General features: G+C 46.5%; 1 protein-coding gene across 1 annotated transcript in view; it reads left to right on the plus strand.

Annotated features, from left to right (window-relative positions):
- The window catches only part of LOC120986772 (carcinoembryonic antigen-related cell adhesion molecule 1-like), a 90,386-nt gene that overhangs the window by 53,036 nt on the left and 19,587 nt on the right, over positions 1–17,763 (plus strand). The window contains exons 6-9 of the mRNA XM_040415479.1: positions 1,368–1,694; positions 2,133–2,237; positions 3,323–3,402; positions 5,356–5,423. Of these exons, the coding sequence (XP_040271413.1) occupies positions 1,368–1,694; positions 2,133–2,237; positions 3,323–3,402; positions 5,356–5,415 (572 nt within the window). The 3' untranslated portion in view covers positions 5,416–5,423. The remainder of the gene's footprint in view (positions 1–1,367; positions 1,695–2,132; positions 2,238–3,322; positions 3,403–5,355; positions 5,424–17,763) is intronic.

Consider the following 17,763-nt stretch of genomic DNA (forward strand, 5'->3'; position numbering starts at 1 on the left):
TTGTGCTAGGTGATAGAAGTTTTGCATTCCTCATCCATGGAACCCGGGGATGGACTGGTCCACCAGAGTTCCAGATGATTCTTCGTTGGGCTCTGAGAAGCTCTGATAAATTAATGAGACCCTTTAAAACAGGGTTCCTAAGGCCCAACAGAAAATAATTTGGAGATGACCTTTGAACCAATGACCATCAGATATCATACTAATGGCGGATTTACAAGGCAGAAATGTCAGGTAGATTATATGTGACGAATACCACGCCTCGTGCCCGCTTGACATCACCTACGTCGAGCTCACGAGACGCAGTATGGTCACTTGTTACCAAAGCGTGACGTTGCGCCCTCCAGAGGAGCAGGTAAGGTCAGCTTGGTACAGTTTACACAGACACCTCTTGTCCACGCGGGCAGAGAGAGGCAACAAGCTGACAGAGCCTTTTCACTGCCGCAGTGAAAACAGCGCCGTCTCAGCCCGGGTATCTGCCACCAGCTTCTCGTTTGATATAAGCCCGGTCCGCTAACAGGATTATATTGGGTGAGAAACCAACCCGCGGTAGCTTATAACTAGGCCAAAACATGGACGTGGGGATACGTGATCGAGATACAAGACAGCACAAGATGAAATTATATATTTAATCGCCTTAAGGGCACACTAGACGAGACACAATGTATACAGAGAATATATACAGTGGTCTGAGGTTACAGATATAGGCGATATAGGTTCAACAGGGTTAAGCAGAGTAATAAGACAGTTCACCAGATATCTGAGTCCTTTGGGTAGTGGTGAGTTCTTAACTGTATTCACATCGAAAGCAGTGATGTCAGCCAGTTGCAGGTCCCTCCAAACAAATTGCATGATGTGACCCCCTTTCAGAGAAAAGACACGCCCGCTTGCTGGCACAAGCCTTTTAACCTGTAGCCGTTCCCTCCCCTCCCGGCCTCTGGGAGTGGTTCCCCCCTCCCTGCTGATCCTGGCAGCTCAAGGACCCACAAAACCCTTTAGGGTTCATAGCTCCAGACCAGAATGTCACAGGGGGATGGTTCTGGGACCAACAGATCCGCCTGGGTTCCGGCTACAAGTAGAGTCCAAGCATGGTACCGTTATTTGGTTTCTGTGCCCCTATAGATCCTCTTCTATGTAAATGTAGGACACATAAAAAATTGTTACCTCCATCTTCTCCTGTAGGTCAGATGTAGCAGCTGGTGGTGCCCAGACATTATAGTGATATAATCAGTGATACTTAGAACATCATATACTATAGAGGGAGATGATGCAGCTGAGACCATTTATGTCTCTCCCGTCTCTCTATATTACTGTAAGCTGTCATCCATGGGACCTTGAGTATTTTTTCTTTTCTACTTCTATTCCTCCAGAGCCTCCACAGTCCCCCGACCATGAGGTCAGTTCAACAATAAAAGTAGCAGAAGGAGAAACAGTCAGCCTGACACTGACTTTGAGCTCTGGAGCCCGGTTACGAGCCTTCTCCTCCTCTCTCCAGATCCTTCGTGCTCATTTCTCTTGGTTCTATGACTCCATGCCTATACAGAGTAATGAGAAGTTTCAGGTGACCTCCACGAATGAGTCTTCCAGGCTTCGAATCTTCAAGGTGTCTGAACTGAACTCTGGGAAATATACATGTAGAGCCGAAAACGTTATTGGCACAAAAGAGTTCATCTTCACCCTCACTGTTACATCTCAGGGTAAGTCACCTTCACTCTGTGGCTAATTTGTCTTGGACGGTAACTCTGCCCTAGAGAATGTCTCACGTGTTTAATTTTAGTTTCAATTACTGTTGTAGATTTCCTTTTTAGTTTCTCAATCCTTCCCCGGGGACAGTTTAGATGGGAACTCATCTCCTAGTCTCTATACACATTGCAGCAGGGAGCTACTATATTACAACCATCTCCAGAAATTGGTGAAATAAAGCCCCCTCCTCGTGCCTCCAGCTGTACAGCTGTCATTAATCGTCCACCCTCTGCTGACTCTGTCCCAGTCTAAACGGCAAAGCTGACAAGTCAGCTACAGAAAATGTCAGCCGACTGTGATCGATCAGAAAACTATTCTATTCTATTGAAAGATATTCTGTAATAACTTGTGTCTTGTTTGTGTCTGGTCCATGTTTTCTATTTCTCAACCAGGCCTCAATATTGATAAGATATCGGGAATTGTCCTCGGGATACTGGCCGGACTGCTCATCGCTGGTGTTGGAGTCATGGTGCACTTCATTTTGAAGAGAAAGCAAAGTATGTGAATGTTATCTGTCCTAGTGTGAATATCAGCCAGAGAATCTGCACCCCCCCCTGCATGCAGAGACTGCCAGGGTGTCTAGGTGTTGTGTGTCCGCAAGAGGAAGAGGGAACCAAAGAGCAGGAGACAGCTGGGGAAGGTTTCTTAGCCTGATAGACACCTGTTAACTGTAGTTTCCAGAGTCCTGTACAGGGAAAGAGCAGAAACAGAGGAGCCATCAGACCTAGGTGAGCAAAGCCAGTGTTCTGCACAATACAGAGAGAAAGGACTGTGCAGAAGGCTGCACTCTGAAGTCACATTACAGAACCGGAGCACATGTGTGCCAGCCCCATAGAAGAGTGGAATTCACAAGCAGGCAAGAAAGGGCCCCTGGTGTATGGACTATAGAACAATATTGAATGCTGTGGTTATAGAGACTGTTCACATACAGAAGAGACATCCAGGTAGTGTGCTGGCTGCACGGCCATGTTATTTGCAGACTGCCCCACCAGCCGTCATGTCGTTATCGCCATCCATCTGCAACGTTACATGTCTTCATTATTATATGTTCACAGTTAAGATCTATGTACATTGTAAGTCCTCGCGGGCAGGGCCCGCTCTCCTTCTGTACCAGTTTGTAACTCTTGTTCCTACTGATTGCAACTGTCTGTATTATGTATGTGCACCACTTATCCTATGTACAGCGCCATGGAATGAATGAAGCGTTAATAATAAATAATAACAACGCAGGAATCTCCAACACAGCGCCATCCATGTGCACGTGGCCGTAACTAGTGTGGCAGCTCAATGAAATTCAAGTGGCTGAGATGCAGTACCAGACACAACTACATGGAGCACCATGGCCCCTTCCTTGGCTGAGGTGTTGATGGCTTATCCTATTATCATAGTCCAAGGTCCCCCTCCCCCCTCCAGATAATGCTACAGAAGGTTATATGTTCACCACAGTGAGATCTTATTTATAATGTTAAATCAGTCAATGATGTTTTATACCGTACTATAGAGTATTCTTATTACTCCAGATTGCTATCTTCACTCGGAGCCTTTATTCACGCACGTTCATTCTTTTTATGTTTTTTCACAGTGATGCCTAAAGCATTAATTCACAAGAACGCGGATTCGTCGTTATCTAACATCTATGAAAATACTGGACCCAGAGCGCCGGTAAGATGACAAGGCTTATCGGGTGCGCCAGTGCCAAAGGCTCTTAACCTAAGAAATCTGTGAATCCTGATTCCTGCGCCCACTCATAGAGAGAGCCTGTGAGTCCTGCTTCCTGTATGCTTCATAAAGAAAGCCTGTGAGCCCTGCTTCCTGTATGCTTCATAAAGAAAGCCTGTGAGCCCTGCTTCCTGTATGCTTCATAAAGGAAGTCTGTGAGTCCTGTTTCCTCCACCCACTCATAGAGAGAGCCTGTGAGCCCTGCTTCCTGTATGCTTCATAAAGGAAGTCTGTGAGTCCTGTTTCCTCCACCCACTCATAGAGAGAGCCTGTGAGTCCTGCTTCCTGTATGCTTCATAAAGAAAGCCTGTGAGCCCTGCTTCCTGTATGCTTCATAAAGAAAGCCTGTGAGCCCTGCTTCCTGTATGCTTCATAAAGAAAGCCTGTGAGCCCTGCTTCCTGTATGCTTCATAAAGGAAGTCTGTGAGTCCTGCTTCCTGTATGCTTCATAAAGAAAGCCTGTGAGCCCTGCTTCCTGTATGCTTCATAAAGGAAGTCTGTGAGTCCTGCTTCCTGTATGCTTCATAAAGAAAGCCTGTGAGCCCTGCTTCCTGTATGCTTCATAAAGGAAGTCTGTGAGTCCTGCTTCCTGTATGCTTCATAAAGGAAGTCTGTGAGTCCTGCTTCCTGTATGCTTCATAAAGAAAGCCTGTGAGCCCTGCTTCCTGTATGCTTCATAAAGGAAGTCTGTGAGTCCTGCTTCCTGTATGCTTCATAAAGAAAGTCTGTGAGTCCAGTTTCCTCCACCCACTCATGGTCAAAGCCTGTGAGTCCTGCTTCCCTGTGCACACAGAGTGATTAACAGCTTTTCTTACACACAAACGGATACAAGAATAACCGTAAGTCACTGTGTATTGGAGAATCAGGACTCACAGGCTTTCTCTATTGTTAAGGGGGGGAAGCAGGACTCGCAGGCTTTCTCTATGATTAGCAGGACAGCAGGGCTCACATTCCTTCTCTCTGGGTGGGAGAAGCAGAACTCACAGGATTTCTCTATGAGTCGGAGGGGGAAGCAGGACTCGCAGGCTTTCTCTCTGGGTGGGGGAAGCAGGACTCACAGGCTTTTCTATGATTGAGTTGAAAGCAGGCCTCACAGACTTTCTCTATGAGTAGTAGGGTCAAGCAGGACTCACAGGCTTTCTCTAAGAAGCATGGGGGAAGCAGGACTCACAGGCTTTCTCTATGAGTAGTAGGGTCAAGCAGGACTCACAGGCTTTCTCTAAGAAGCATGGGGGAAGCAGGACTCACAGGCTTTCTCTATGAGTAGTAGGGTCAAGCAGGACTCACAGGCTTTCTCTAAGAAGCATGGGGGAAGCAGGACTCAGTACGCAGCACGGTGGCTCAGTGGGGTCCTAGGACAACATCTGCATGGAGTTTGTATGTTCTCCCTGTGTTTGCGTGGGTTTCCTCCGGTTTCCTCCCAGTCTCCAAAGACATACTGATAGGAACCTTAGATTGTGAGCCCCATTGGGGACCGTTGGTTGCTAATGTCTGTGAAGCGCTGCGGAATATAGTAGCGCTATGTAAGTGCATAAAATAAATAAATAAATGAGTGGGTGGGGGAAGCAGGACTCACAGGCTTTCTCTAGGAGTCGGTGGGGGAAGCAGGACTCACAGGCTTTCTCTATGAGTCAGTGGGGGAAGCAGGACTCACAGGCTTTCTCTATGAGTCGGTGGGGGAAGCAGGACTCACAGACTTTCTCTATGAGTCGGTGGGGGAAGCAGGACTCAAAGACTTTATGCTGCGAGCAATGTACATAAAAATACAGAGAATAAGTTATAGAAAACTATACATGTTTGAACTCCTCTATGGTTTTCTGCCTTCAGATTACAAACTGACACTTTTTATACCATTTTAACCCTTTCTAATTAATCTTTCTGCTCCTTTATTTCCAGCAAATCCAGCATCCAGACGAGTCAGTATACTGTAATGTGTTGCCAGGCCGCAGGACATGATCAGGCTGGTAATCCCACTTTTATAAACTGGTTTTAATGGAGCTTTCTATTATCATTTTATACACATTTGACTATTTTCCTGTAAAATTTGTTTCCACTTTGAAGAAGATTGCCGTACTTGTCATAGTGATCACACAGGTGACTGACAGACATCGAAGCCCCACAACATGGCCGTGGGGCACCGATGGAAAAGGAAGAGTTCACATTTCAATTTCATTTTATGTTCTCCTGATCCACAGAGGTAGAGATGAGCAAAGTTTTCAACAAATAAATTCAGACAATTTGCCCAATTTTTCCTAAAAATTTGATTTGATTATTAATTAGTCACAAAGCGCTTTATAAATCAGCTATTTCCTGGCCTGCAGGGAGACTGTATCTCGGTGTACATCACTGTGCAGTGGAGAAACATGCAAAGCTAGTCCGCTGTGGTAGCGAAGCAGTTCTGTGAGTCTGTATGACATGCAGATGACAGGCGTCGCTCTTAGAATCACGGCGCACTTCTCTTATTAGGACAGTCACGGGGCCAAAACTGACCAAATAACTCAAGTGTTAACTCAGCCTTACAGGTCAATGTTAGCATCAGGTATAAAGAACCGTGCAGAGGCCCAAGATTCTACTATAGAGTGAAAGAGCGCACTCCTTTTCCACATACACTGCGTGCAGAATTATTAGGCAAATGAGTATTTTGACCACATCATCCTCTTTATGCATGTTGTCTTACTCCAAGCTGTATAGGCTCGAAAGCCTACTACCAATTAAGCATATTAGGTGATGTGCATCTCTGTAATGAGAAGGGGTGTGGTCTAATGACATCAACACCCTATATCAGGTGTGCATAATTATTAGGCAACTTCCTTTCCTTTGGCAAAATGGGTCAAAAGAAGGACTTGACAGGCTCAGAAAAGTCAAAAATAGTAAGATATCTTGCAGAGGGATGCAGCACTCTTAAAATTGCAAAGCTTCTGAAGCGTGATCATCGAACAATCAAGCGTTTCATTCAAAATAGTCAACAGGGTCGCAAGAAGCGTGTGGAAAAACCAAGGCGCAAAATAACTGCCCATGAACTGAGAAAAGTCAAGCGTGCAGCTGCCAAGATGCCACTTGCCACCAGTTTGGCCATATTTCAGAGCTGCAACATCACTGGAGTGCCCAAAAGCACAAGGTGTGCAATACTCAGAGACATGGCCAAGGTAAGAAAGGCTGAAAGACGACCACCACTGAACAAGACACACAAGCTGAAACGTCAAGACTGGGCCAAGAAATATCTCAAGACTGATTTTTCTAAGGTTTTATGGACTGATGAAATGAGAGTGAGTCTTGATGGGCCAGATGGATGGGCCCGTGGCTGGATTGGTAAAGGGCAGAGAGCTCCAGTCCGACTCAGACGCCAGCAAGGTGGAGGTGGAGTACTGGTTTGGGCTGGTATCATCAAAGATGAGCTTGTGGGGCCTTTTCGGGTTGAGGATGGAGTCAAGCTCAACTCCCAGTCCTACTGCCAGTTTCTGGAAGACACCTTCTTCAAGCAGTGATACAGGAAGAAGTCTGCATCCTTCAAGAAAAACATGATTTTCATGCAGGACAATGCTCCATCACACGCGTCCAAGTACTCCACAGCGTGGCTGGCAAGAAAGGGTATAAAAGAAGAAAATCTAATGACATGGCCTCCTTGTTCACCTTATCTGAACCCCATTGAGAACCTGTGGTCCATCATCAAATGTGAGATTTACAAAGAGGGAAAACAGTACACCTCTCTGAACAGTGTCTGGGAGGCTGTGGTTGCTGCACGCAATGTTGATGGTGAACAGATCAAAACACTGACAGAATCCATGGATGGCAGGCTTTTGAGTGTCCTTGCAAAGAAAGGTGGCTATATTGGTCACTGATTTGTTTTTGTTTTGTTTTTGAATGTCAGAAATGTATATTTGTGAATGTTGAGATGTTATATTGGTTTCACTGGTAAAAATAAATAATTGAAATGGGTATATATTTGTTTTTTGTTAAGTTGCCTAATAATTATGCACAGTAATAGTCACCTGCACACACAGATATCCCCCTAAAATAGCTAAAACTAAAAACAAACTAAAAACTACTTCCAAAAATATTCAGCTTTGATATTAATGAGTTTTTTGGGTTCATTGAGAACATGGTTGTTGTTCAATAATAAAATTAATCCTCCAAAATACAACTTGCCTAATAATTCTGCACTCCCTGTAGATGTCTACAGAACCTGTTCTGTTACACGCTGAGACAAGTAGTGTCCCCCTGACAGAGTGGAGAGGGTGTCAGCAGTTTATTTTTCCCTTCTTCTGATCCATCATAAGAACAACCCCACAAAAACGGATCCTGTCTTTTGAGAATCCATCTTTACACGGTCAGTATTTGGTCAGTAATTGATCAGTATTGGTAAAAAACAGGAATGGGTCCAAAACAGAGGTGACGCATGATGGGAATATTTGCATGTCTTCTGTGTTTTGGACCCACTCCTGCTTTTGGCTTCCAAATCATGATCCAATCCTGATGCAAAATACTGATCATGTGATAGAGGCCTAATGCTCCATTTGCATGAGTTTTTGCTATTTGCCTCTGAAATCAGTTTTATTCAAATGGAAAAGAAGTCCTGCATGCAGGACTTTAATAGCCTCTATCACACGGTCAGTATTTGGTCAGTTTTTTGCATGAGTATTTGATCAGTATTGGCAAAGCAAAAACTGGTGTGGTTCCAAAGAAGAGATGAGACATGATGGAAATATTTATCTTCTGCGTTTTTTGGACCCACTCCTGCTTTTGGCTCCCAAATCCTGATGAAATCCTGATGCTAAATACTGACTGTATGATAGAGGCCTTTTGGATGCTCCAAAGACAGGATCTGTTGTGTTTTTAGTTTTTTAGTTCTTCTGACAGATCAGAAGGGTAAAATAAACAGTGATGTCAACAAGGCCAAACAGGGACAATAGTGGCCCTGTCACAGAGTAGTGAGGGTGGCAACTGCATGAGCAGTCAACATGCTGAACCAGTCCCAGAGTTGTGAGGTGGCAACAGCGATAGGAGTCAACTTAGTGGCCCCACATACCCCAATTTAGTGGCCCCGTCACAGAGTGGGGAGGTGGGGGGCTACAGCAGTGGCAGTAACAGCACAAGATGGTGGGTGGCAGTAGGAGAAGGTGACAGCAGGTGTGTGGCATCAAGCAGGTGGCAGTATCAGAATAGTGGCTGAAGCACGTGGCCAGAAGTAACGGGCCATTTTTCACAATGTTCCGGTATAGCAGCACACTGCAGTGAGATTACTGCTAGAATGATCTAGTCTAATGCATCCAGCCTGATTCATCTTTAGAAAGGTCACCCGCTCTGATGCCACACTACTGTCCGGGCAGGAAAGCTTGTCCAGGGCAAACTCAGCCAGTTGCAGCCATACAAGTTTGGCTGCCCAGCAGTCCAGAGGATCTTGGATCTGCGGTAACAGTCAAAGTACACCACCACCTGCTGGTTCTGCTCCATATCCTGCTGCTGGGTGGTTTCTTCAGTAGGCAGGTGAAGAAAAGTGTTCATTAAAGACTCAAGACTTAAGTTGCTGATGATGGACTGGTGTTGCTCCTGCCCATCCACCCCTTTCCAGCAGTGGCAGTGGAGCGTGAGCGCAAGGGTTTCCCTCGGTCAGACCTTTGTGAGGATGGGCGATGGCACACATAGACAGTGACCAACTTACTACATAGGATGTCTCTATAGCAGTTGAGTTTTTCATCCCTCTCAGCAAGTGTAAGAAAGGACCCAATTTTTGCTCGGTAGTGAGGGTCTAATATTGTGGAGAGCCTGTAGTCATCCCTCTGCTGAATCGTGATAATACGGCTGTCACTACACAAGCAACTCAGCATGCATCTGGCCATTTGCACAAGAAAATCAGAGGGACTCCCTGCCTCCATCTCCACTGCATACTGCCACGGTGTGTCAGGTTCATCTTCGTGGTCTTCTCATCACCCTCCAGCCTTTCATGCTCCTCCTGTTTCTCTCCTGTCCCTTGGTCAGATAAACCACCTATTTCTGTGTAAAATTCATGGGAGTTATTGTCCTCCTCCTCCACCAGATTAGCCCCCACAGGGCTCAGGTGGACGTAAAATGTAGGTGGCACGTCTCCTGTCTGTTTGAAAGCCAGATTTATCAGCATCTGCTCCAGGACATGAAGGAGTGAAATCACATCATTCATCCCGTAGTCCTGGCAACTGACTAATAAAAATAAAGTGGCCTCCTCAGAGGTCCTGAGCAAATAAATGGCAGATGTTGCTCATGAGCTGCCATTGGCTAACGTCAAAGTTACATAGGGGAGTGATCCTGTCTGCCTGCATTATCAAGAAATTGTTCACGGCCTTCCTCTGCTCATATAGTCAGTAGTCTAACATGTGGAGGGTGGAGTTCCAACCTGTAGAAACGTTACGTATGAGGTGATGTTGGGGAACACCATTCTGCCTTTAAAGTTCAAGGAGGGCGTGTTTTGTAGGGTAAGAGTGGCTGAAATGCATGCACAGTTTCCTGGACATTTTCAAGACTTTCAAGTCTTTCAGTTGGGTGGAAGACTTGAGGAACCTGTTTACAACGAGATGTGAAGATGTGTGTAATGCAGGGCGCATGGGTCAGCCCTCCTTGATGCAGCACCGACAAAATGTTCTTCCTGTTATCGGTGACAATGGTTCCAATCTTCATTTGGCATGGAGATAGCCAGGATTCGATTTCTTGGTTGATGACGCCGAGCAGTTTCTACCCAGTGTGACTCCGTTAACCCAGGCAGGCCAGGTGCAGAACAGTGTGACACAGCCATGCTCTGCATAGATGGTATGCTGCAGGACCACTCCGAACTGTGCCTACAGTGGAGGCTGAGGACAAGGTGGAGGATGAGGAGGACATTGGTGCCGCAATCAGGATGAGAACGCGGAGGCGGCATTGCCATCACCTTGCCAAGTTGCTGTTGTGTCTGGACCAGACAAACATTTACCCAGTGGGCCGTAAAGGACATATATTGTTCTTGACCATGGTTACAGCTCCACACATTGGGGCTGCCATGAACTGTACCAGACACAGACTGGCTTAAGGACTGTCCCTCCTTCTGCTGTACATACATATGTAAAGCTGCATGCCGTCAGTTATCTGAAATGTTGAGAGTCAACCATGGAAGTGGAGCGACTGTAGTACCTGCAACTTGACCAGGAACACGTTCAGCTTCTGCGCTGTTGGAGGAGTGCACGCATACTGTTGTTGCCTTGGTCATTGTTTGCTGGCAAGATGCGTACCAAGGATTAGGAGGAGGAGCATCAGGACTAATAGACGATGGGATGGAAACACAGCTCCCTTCAGCTGAGGTGGTGGAGCCCTGACTGCTAAAGAAGGGGTGGAGGCCGATGGGAGATGCATCAGGCTGTACTAATACATTAGCACCACAGTTTTCCAAGGCCACTTTATGGTGACTCTCCATTTGTTGATGCAGGGCTGTGGTGCCAACAATGGCATCCTGGCCGCTCTTCACCTTCTGACAACACATTCTACACACGGCCATGCTGATGTCCTCCCGCGACTTGATGAAAAATTTCCACACTGGTGAGTATGGCACTTTACCCCCAAGACTCCATGCTGATTGACACTGCCTCAATGAAGCCCTGCACCGCTAGTTTTTTCAGGACAGGTAGGCTCCTGAGTAGAAGATGGTCTACCTTGGCCATGTTTGGTTCCAGATCTCACACTGCTTTCACCCTGCTGTCTCATCGACATGTTTCCACCCTGCTGCTGTCTCACAGGCCTGCTGCCACCCTCACTCCCTGATGATGATGATGATGATAATGATGAAGCCTCCTCTTCACCCGGCTCCTATGTGTGATCGGCTATATCATCATCTACTATTGTCTGCTCGTCACTTATGTCACCAGTCTTATGGCTGCATCCCTCACCGCTCTTAACACCTGCTCCCACGCAACTCTCATCATTGCTACTTGCATGCCTACAGGAGGAAGCAGCGGACGTCTCCTCCAAATCTGCAGTGGGCAGTAGGTGCTGACTGTCCTCAATAATATCTTCCTCACTGAAAAGTGGAGCAGAGCTGGTGGCGTACATCACTTGCCTGGCAAAAGGAGCAGAAAAGTTAAGAGGCATGTTCAGGACAGGTGAGGGCACAGAGCTTGTTTCTGGGCCATGCCAACTAAGTGTGGTGTCAGAGGAACCCACTGTCTCCTGGCTGTGGGTGTCTGATGTCAGTTGAGATGATGTTGAAGACCTATTCAACTATTCCAGGACAGCAGGACTGGTCATCAAAACACAACTGCTGGATGACACTGGCAGCTCTGGCCATATTACTGTGGCTGTTGTTATGACCACCCCTTCTTCTGCTGCTACTAAAGACTCCAGCAACATTTTTGCCCCTGTCCATTCCTTTGGAGGGCCCTGGCACCTCTTTGTTGGACATACTGTACAGTAACTGTATATGTAAAACAAGTTATTCAATGTCAATGTGGACACCTCACTAACAGTTATATTGCACAGGTTATTCACCCCAATATGAGAATCAAGGCCTAATGGAATTGCTTATCTATAAAACCAGGTGGACACCACACTAACAGTTATATTACACAGGTTATTCACCCCAATTTGAGAATAGACGCATAATAGAATTTCTCATCTATTAAACAAGGTGGGCACCATGTAATTAGATAGCTCTGTGCCCTACACAGGGAATTGATGCAATCTGCACTTCCTCCTATCAATCCCATCAGTTTACATAGCCTGCACTGTGCTAAAGTCTCCCTATGCCCTCCCTACAGTGTTTTAAAACTCTACCTACAATCTCCCTGCACTGTCCCTATCCAAGATTATACTATTAAAAGCTGCTGGCTGTACAGCATTGTGGGTGATCCCTCTTTCCCGGGCTTCTTACCTTTGCTTTGTAACATGTTCAGCAATAAAAAAACAAAAAAAACAGGATCCTGTTGCACATTTGACATCCATTTGAGTCATTTCCTATATGCAATACTTTATCTTCCATCTAAAAGAAAACAAATCTCAGATAGAAATGGCTCAAACGGATGCCAAATGTGCAACAGGATCCGTTTTTTTACAGGATCCTATTTGTTTTTTTGTTTTTTTTCTATTCTTCTGATGGATCAGAAGAATGGAAAATGAAGCAGAGATGTGAACTTTTACAAAGGTACAGCCTAAGAGATTGCATTTCAATATGGCAAAAAAACTAAACATGAATGGACAGCTCCAGGAATAGTGCAGTGGCCAGGTTTGGGGTGGCCCCAAAGCTACGCTGGGTTCCCCCGGACACAATCGAGATGTCACCACATGTTGCTGCTTTCCGGAAAGGATGGTAAGGTGTGGTGCACCCCAATGGGAAATAAGTCCAGAGAGTCAGAGTCTGCAGTAACCAGGGTGCTTCTTTACTTGAGGAATTCAGGTACAAAACAATACAGACGAGGCATAGGGCTGGCTTCTCCAGTCTCCTCCCTGAGACGAGGCATAGGGCCGGCTTCTCCAGTCTCCTCCCTGAGACGAGGCATAGGGCTGGCTTCTCCAGTCTCCTCCCTGAGACGAGGCATAGGGACGCCTTCTCCAGTCTCCTCCCTGAGACGAGGCATAGGGCTGGCTTCTCCAGTCTCCTCCCTGAGACGAGGCATAGGGCTGGCTTCTCCAGTCTCCTCCCTGAGACAAGGCATAGGGCTGGCTTCTCCAGTCTCCTCCCTGAGACAAGGCATAGGGCTGGCTTCTCCAGTCTCCTCCCTGAGACAAGGCATAGGGCTGGCTTCTCCAGTCTCCTCCCTGAGACGAGGCATAGGGCTGGCTTCTCCAGTCTCCTCCCTGAGACAAGGTATAGGGCTGGCTTCTCCAGTCTCCTCCCTGAGACAAGGCATAGGGCCGGCTTCTCCAGTCTCCTCCCTGAGACAAGGCATAGGGCTGGCTTCTCCAGTCTCCTCCCTGAGACAAGGCATAGGGCTGGCTTCTCCAGTCTCCTCCCTGAGACGAGGCATTGGGCTGGCTTCTCCAGTCTCCTCCCTGAGACGAGGCTTAGGGCTGGCTTCTCAGTCTCCTCCCTGAGACGAGGCATAGGGCTGGCTTCTCCAGTCTCCTCCCTGGCAGAAGAAGGGTTTGATGCTGAGGAAAGGCCTGAGCTAGCTGTCCCTCTCTCTCAGAAGGCTGGTACCCTGGTCCAAGGCTGGTGATCCAGGGTCTGTGGTTCAGCGCCCCCATCTCAGCGTCTTCTTCTGGTCACTCATGCAGTTGGGCAGAATCTCCCTCCAAGCACTGGTCCCTAACTGCAGAACACTAGGGGAACCTTCTAGTTGGAGGGATGGAGTGGAGAAACTCAGCACAAACAGATACAATGTTACACTTCCCGTCTCTCATGGACTTATATTACAGCTTCAGTGATACTCAATGGCAATGACACAACATTTTTTATTAGACAAAAAATGGTTTTCAGACATAGAGAAAAAATCTGACAGTCACAAGGTCGGTCTATTTGCTTTTGGTGGTAAACAAGTCTGACATTTTCTCTCCAAAACATGATATTCTTCAAATCTTTTGTTAATTGTGAAAAAATTACCAGCTTCTCATTATTAGCTAGAAAGTCCCAAACGTCTCTTGGTGTTCAGTAACCCTTTGCACAGTGCTGTGCAAATGAGCAGGGTATAGATCACACCAAACATATGAAATGCTGTTACACAGTATTAAATAGTATAAGTCACTGCAAGTTAAAATAAAGTAGGGGAAATAGACAAATGTCCAGATTTCACAGTTCCTTTGCTCCAGGACACTACAATAGAAGGAGGAGCGGAGCTAGTGACTCCTGCTCTACATCACAAGAAGAAGAACCGCCACATATCTGTAAGCGTTTGGACGTGTGATTCCTGGCTTGTGGCGACTATGTGTCTTTTATTTTCATTTAGTAATACTGCGAAGCCGTATAGAGAATAAACAGAAAGTGTACAAGAAGCAATCAAGAAATCAGTGATCAGGTCCTGTAGGGGTGTGAACGGAAGCAGAATAGAGTGCAATAATTTTACAGGTACAGGTATGGATGAGCTATCCTCAGGCTTGGTCATGACTATCAGATCAGTGGGAGTCTGACCCCCGGCACCCCCACAAATCAGTTGCTTCTGAATCCATGGTGCAGGAAGCACAAGGCTCTGTGCACTGTGTGGTTTCCAGCAGTGGCGCACTGAAGATAAGCTCCCATTCACTTGAATGCTGCAGTACCCTAGTTCAGCCACTAGATAGCGATGTCTGCCTCCAGTTATGTACACTGCATTGTTTCCAGCACCATGGTATCCGAGACAGCGAATCTCTGCTGGGTATCTGACGCTTTAAATTTCTAGATAACAGCCTGATGAACGTTTAAAAAGAAAGAAACAAAACCTTTATTTAAAGTCTGTTTAAAATAGGGTAGGGAGAACCCATATGTCACAATCTGTGACCATCAGGCAACTAGTCTTTAATGAACATACAGAGGGGGAGACTAAATAACACCTCTGTATATCCAGAAAGACCAGGCTAATATCTGACTTGGTATCTAGCTAGACTAGCTAGAATATGCAAGTCAGGGGACGGACACAATAGAAAAGAGACAGTGTGAACGGATGTGGAGCGTGTGTGTGCCAGTGACCCTGAGGACAATATATGAGGACAATTACAGGTAAATACCCACTGGTATACAGATCTCAGCACACTAAGTCTCGCTACCTTGATCCAGTAGCAGTGTAAAGGATTGGATATAACGTGTACTATATGGCCTATGGTCAGGACCAAAAGTCGCAACTGTATATGCCCGCAGCCAATTTAAGCTGAATACAGTCACTCAGAGCTAGTATATTTTAGCTCCATGCACACAACAAAAGCCAGTATATTTTGGCTCATCCGTTCATCACATGCAAACTCTAAGGCTGGCAAAAGGTAATTTGCATCTAGTGCAGTCCTGCCTAAAGAGCTGTGTCCTAGTACATTTACAGCAGCTCTACGCGTTTCTACGTGATCTATACATTATCACGCTTCTTCAGGAGCTTGTTTTTAGTACATGTGTCAAAGACAGTTGGAGCCGCACTGTAGTGTGCTATGGCTCATGGCGCTGTAATGGCCGCATGCGGCCGATAGAACGCCGAACTCATATGGCCAAGACCCCGCCCATCACGAGAGGTGTGCTGGTAGCACCTCCAATCAGAAGTATGGGCGGGCCCAATGGCTCCGCCCGCCGACCGGCCGATGCCGAAATTAACACTGACACCTTCTAGCGCATAAAGCGCATTTACAGTAGCAGGGGGAATGAGGATCGCGGCCCGTGCAATGCCATTAGATCCGGAGCAACTTCACTGGACGGGGTCCCATAAGGGTGCATGAACCGAACCAACAGGTACCACTCGCCATACATGTCATGTGACATTAGCAGGGAGGAGCTCTATCAAACACATCAGTGCCAGACTAACGATCTACATTATATTGCTACACGTCACAGTACAGATGCAATATGCACAGTATATCCTCAGTATGCATAGATATAGGTCTACATATATGCTGGGTGCAGCAAATAAAGAAATGGAAAAAGAATCGGACCAATTGCAATCACATATTTATAATGTAGATAACTTGAGGCAGCTGTGTACTGATGTACCACCAGACATACAGTGCTGATACAGGAGAACACACATCATTCCATATGTATAGGAGGCTGCATTAAATGAAGCTGGCAAAGGATATGGACTCATTAAGCCCAGATGGTTGAACTGTCTGCAGCTTGTATGTCCACATCGCTTCTTTTCGTAGTAGGGGTATATCAATATCCCCTCCACGAATTGACATTTTTACTTGGTCAATCCCTTGCACTTTTAACACATCAGGGTTACCGCCATGCATGTCGCATACATGACGTGCCACTGATGTGTCACGCTTATTGCGGATGTCAGACAGATGTTCCCCAAATCTGCGTCTCAGTTCACGTCTCGTTTTACCGACGTATTGTGACCCGCATCGGCAGCTGATTAGATATACAATACCCACAGAAATACCGTCGTAGTCTGAACCTACGTGACCACCTGGTGCATAGCTTATATACACAACCGAAATCTGAGACCTGGTTGAGAAATACCCTTAAAGGTACCTTTCCCTGTGGCTCATGTATCATCTGTAGAAATATCCTGAGAGGGGAATTTTTTACTAGCCATATAACAGGCAAGAGGTATATGATACGGTCATTTATCAGATGTACTTCTGTGGGTATTGTATATCTAATCCCCAGGACTGGGCGTTCTCTTTACCTGCTGGCGCCAGTTGTTTATCTTCTGTGGAGGGGTTCTTTCAGGCCCTGGGTACCCTCTATGATGAACCAGACAGGGCTCTAGTAGCCGAGACGACTCTAAAGGCACTGGTTCAGGGCAATCTACCTGCGGAGGATTATTGCACCCAATTCAGAAGGTGGTGTGTCCCCTCAGGATGGAATGAACCAGCCCTGAAGAGTCCGTTCAGGTCAGGTCTGTCTGATAATTTAAAGGATATTCTGGTCAGTTATCAACTTCCAGAGACCTTAGAGGAGATGATGACCCTTGTTGTCCGACTTGACCGACGGGATTAGAGAGAGACGACAGGAACAACAGTTCTCTTCCCAGATGGTGTTCCAGCCAGATGCCTATCCCAGAGACAATGCTGAGGTCTCCACCGAGGAACCCATGCAGGTTGGCATGACCCGAGGGAATCTTCGCCGCAGACGTGGAGAATGCTTTTACTGTGGAGATCCTGACCATTGGATCAACCAGTGTCCTAAGAAGGTCCTCTCTGTCAAGTCTCCTAAGGCAAGGCAACCTAAAGACCAGGTACACCCTGATTTTTCTAAATGTAAACTTTTGGTACCCATTACGATTTCTCTGGGGTTAGATAAATGGCCGGGTAAGGCCTTTATTGATTCTGGCCCAGCGGCCAGCTTTATTGACTCTGAATACGCTGTAAGATTGGGTATTCCAATGTTTGCTTTACCAACTCCTATCCATGTCATGGCTATTGATGCTACTCCTCTTATTGGTGGTACGGTGAGCTTATGTACCTCGGAGATTTCTCTAACCGTGGGTGTGTGCCACTCAGAGAGATGTTCCCTTTTAGTCCTGGAGAACCTACCGGCTGAGGTGGTACTAGGGTTGCCTTGGCTCCGACTACATAACCCCACTATAGATTGGTCCAAGAGGGAGTTGGTGAGATGGGGGCCTAACGGTGACTCGTGATTGTCCGTGGTACAGGCTGGGGTCTCAGTAAAGTCTGATACTTTACCCACTGTTGTTAGGGAATATTCGGATGTATTCTCATCACCAACCCCGGAGGTTCTACCCCCCATAGACCTTA

This window comes from Bufo bufo, chromosome 1, assembly GCF_905171765.1.
Source record: "Bufo bufo chromosome 1, aBufBuf1.1, whole genome shotgun sequence".
Classification (NCBI taxonomy): Eukaryota; Metazoa; Chordata; class Amphibia; order Anura; family Bufonidae; genus Bufo; species Bufo bufo.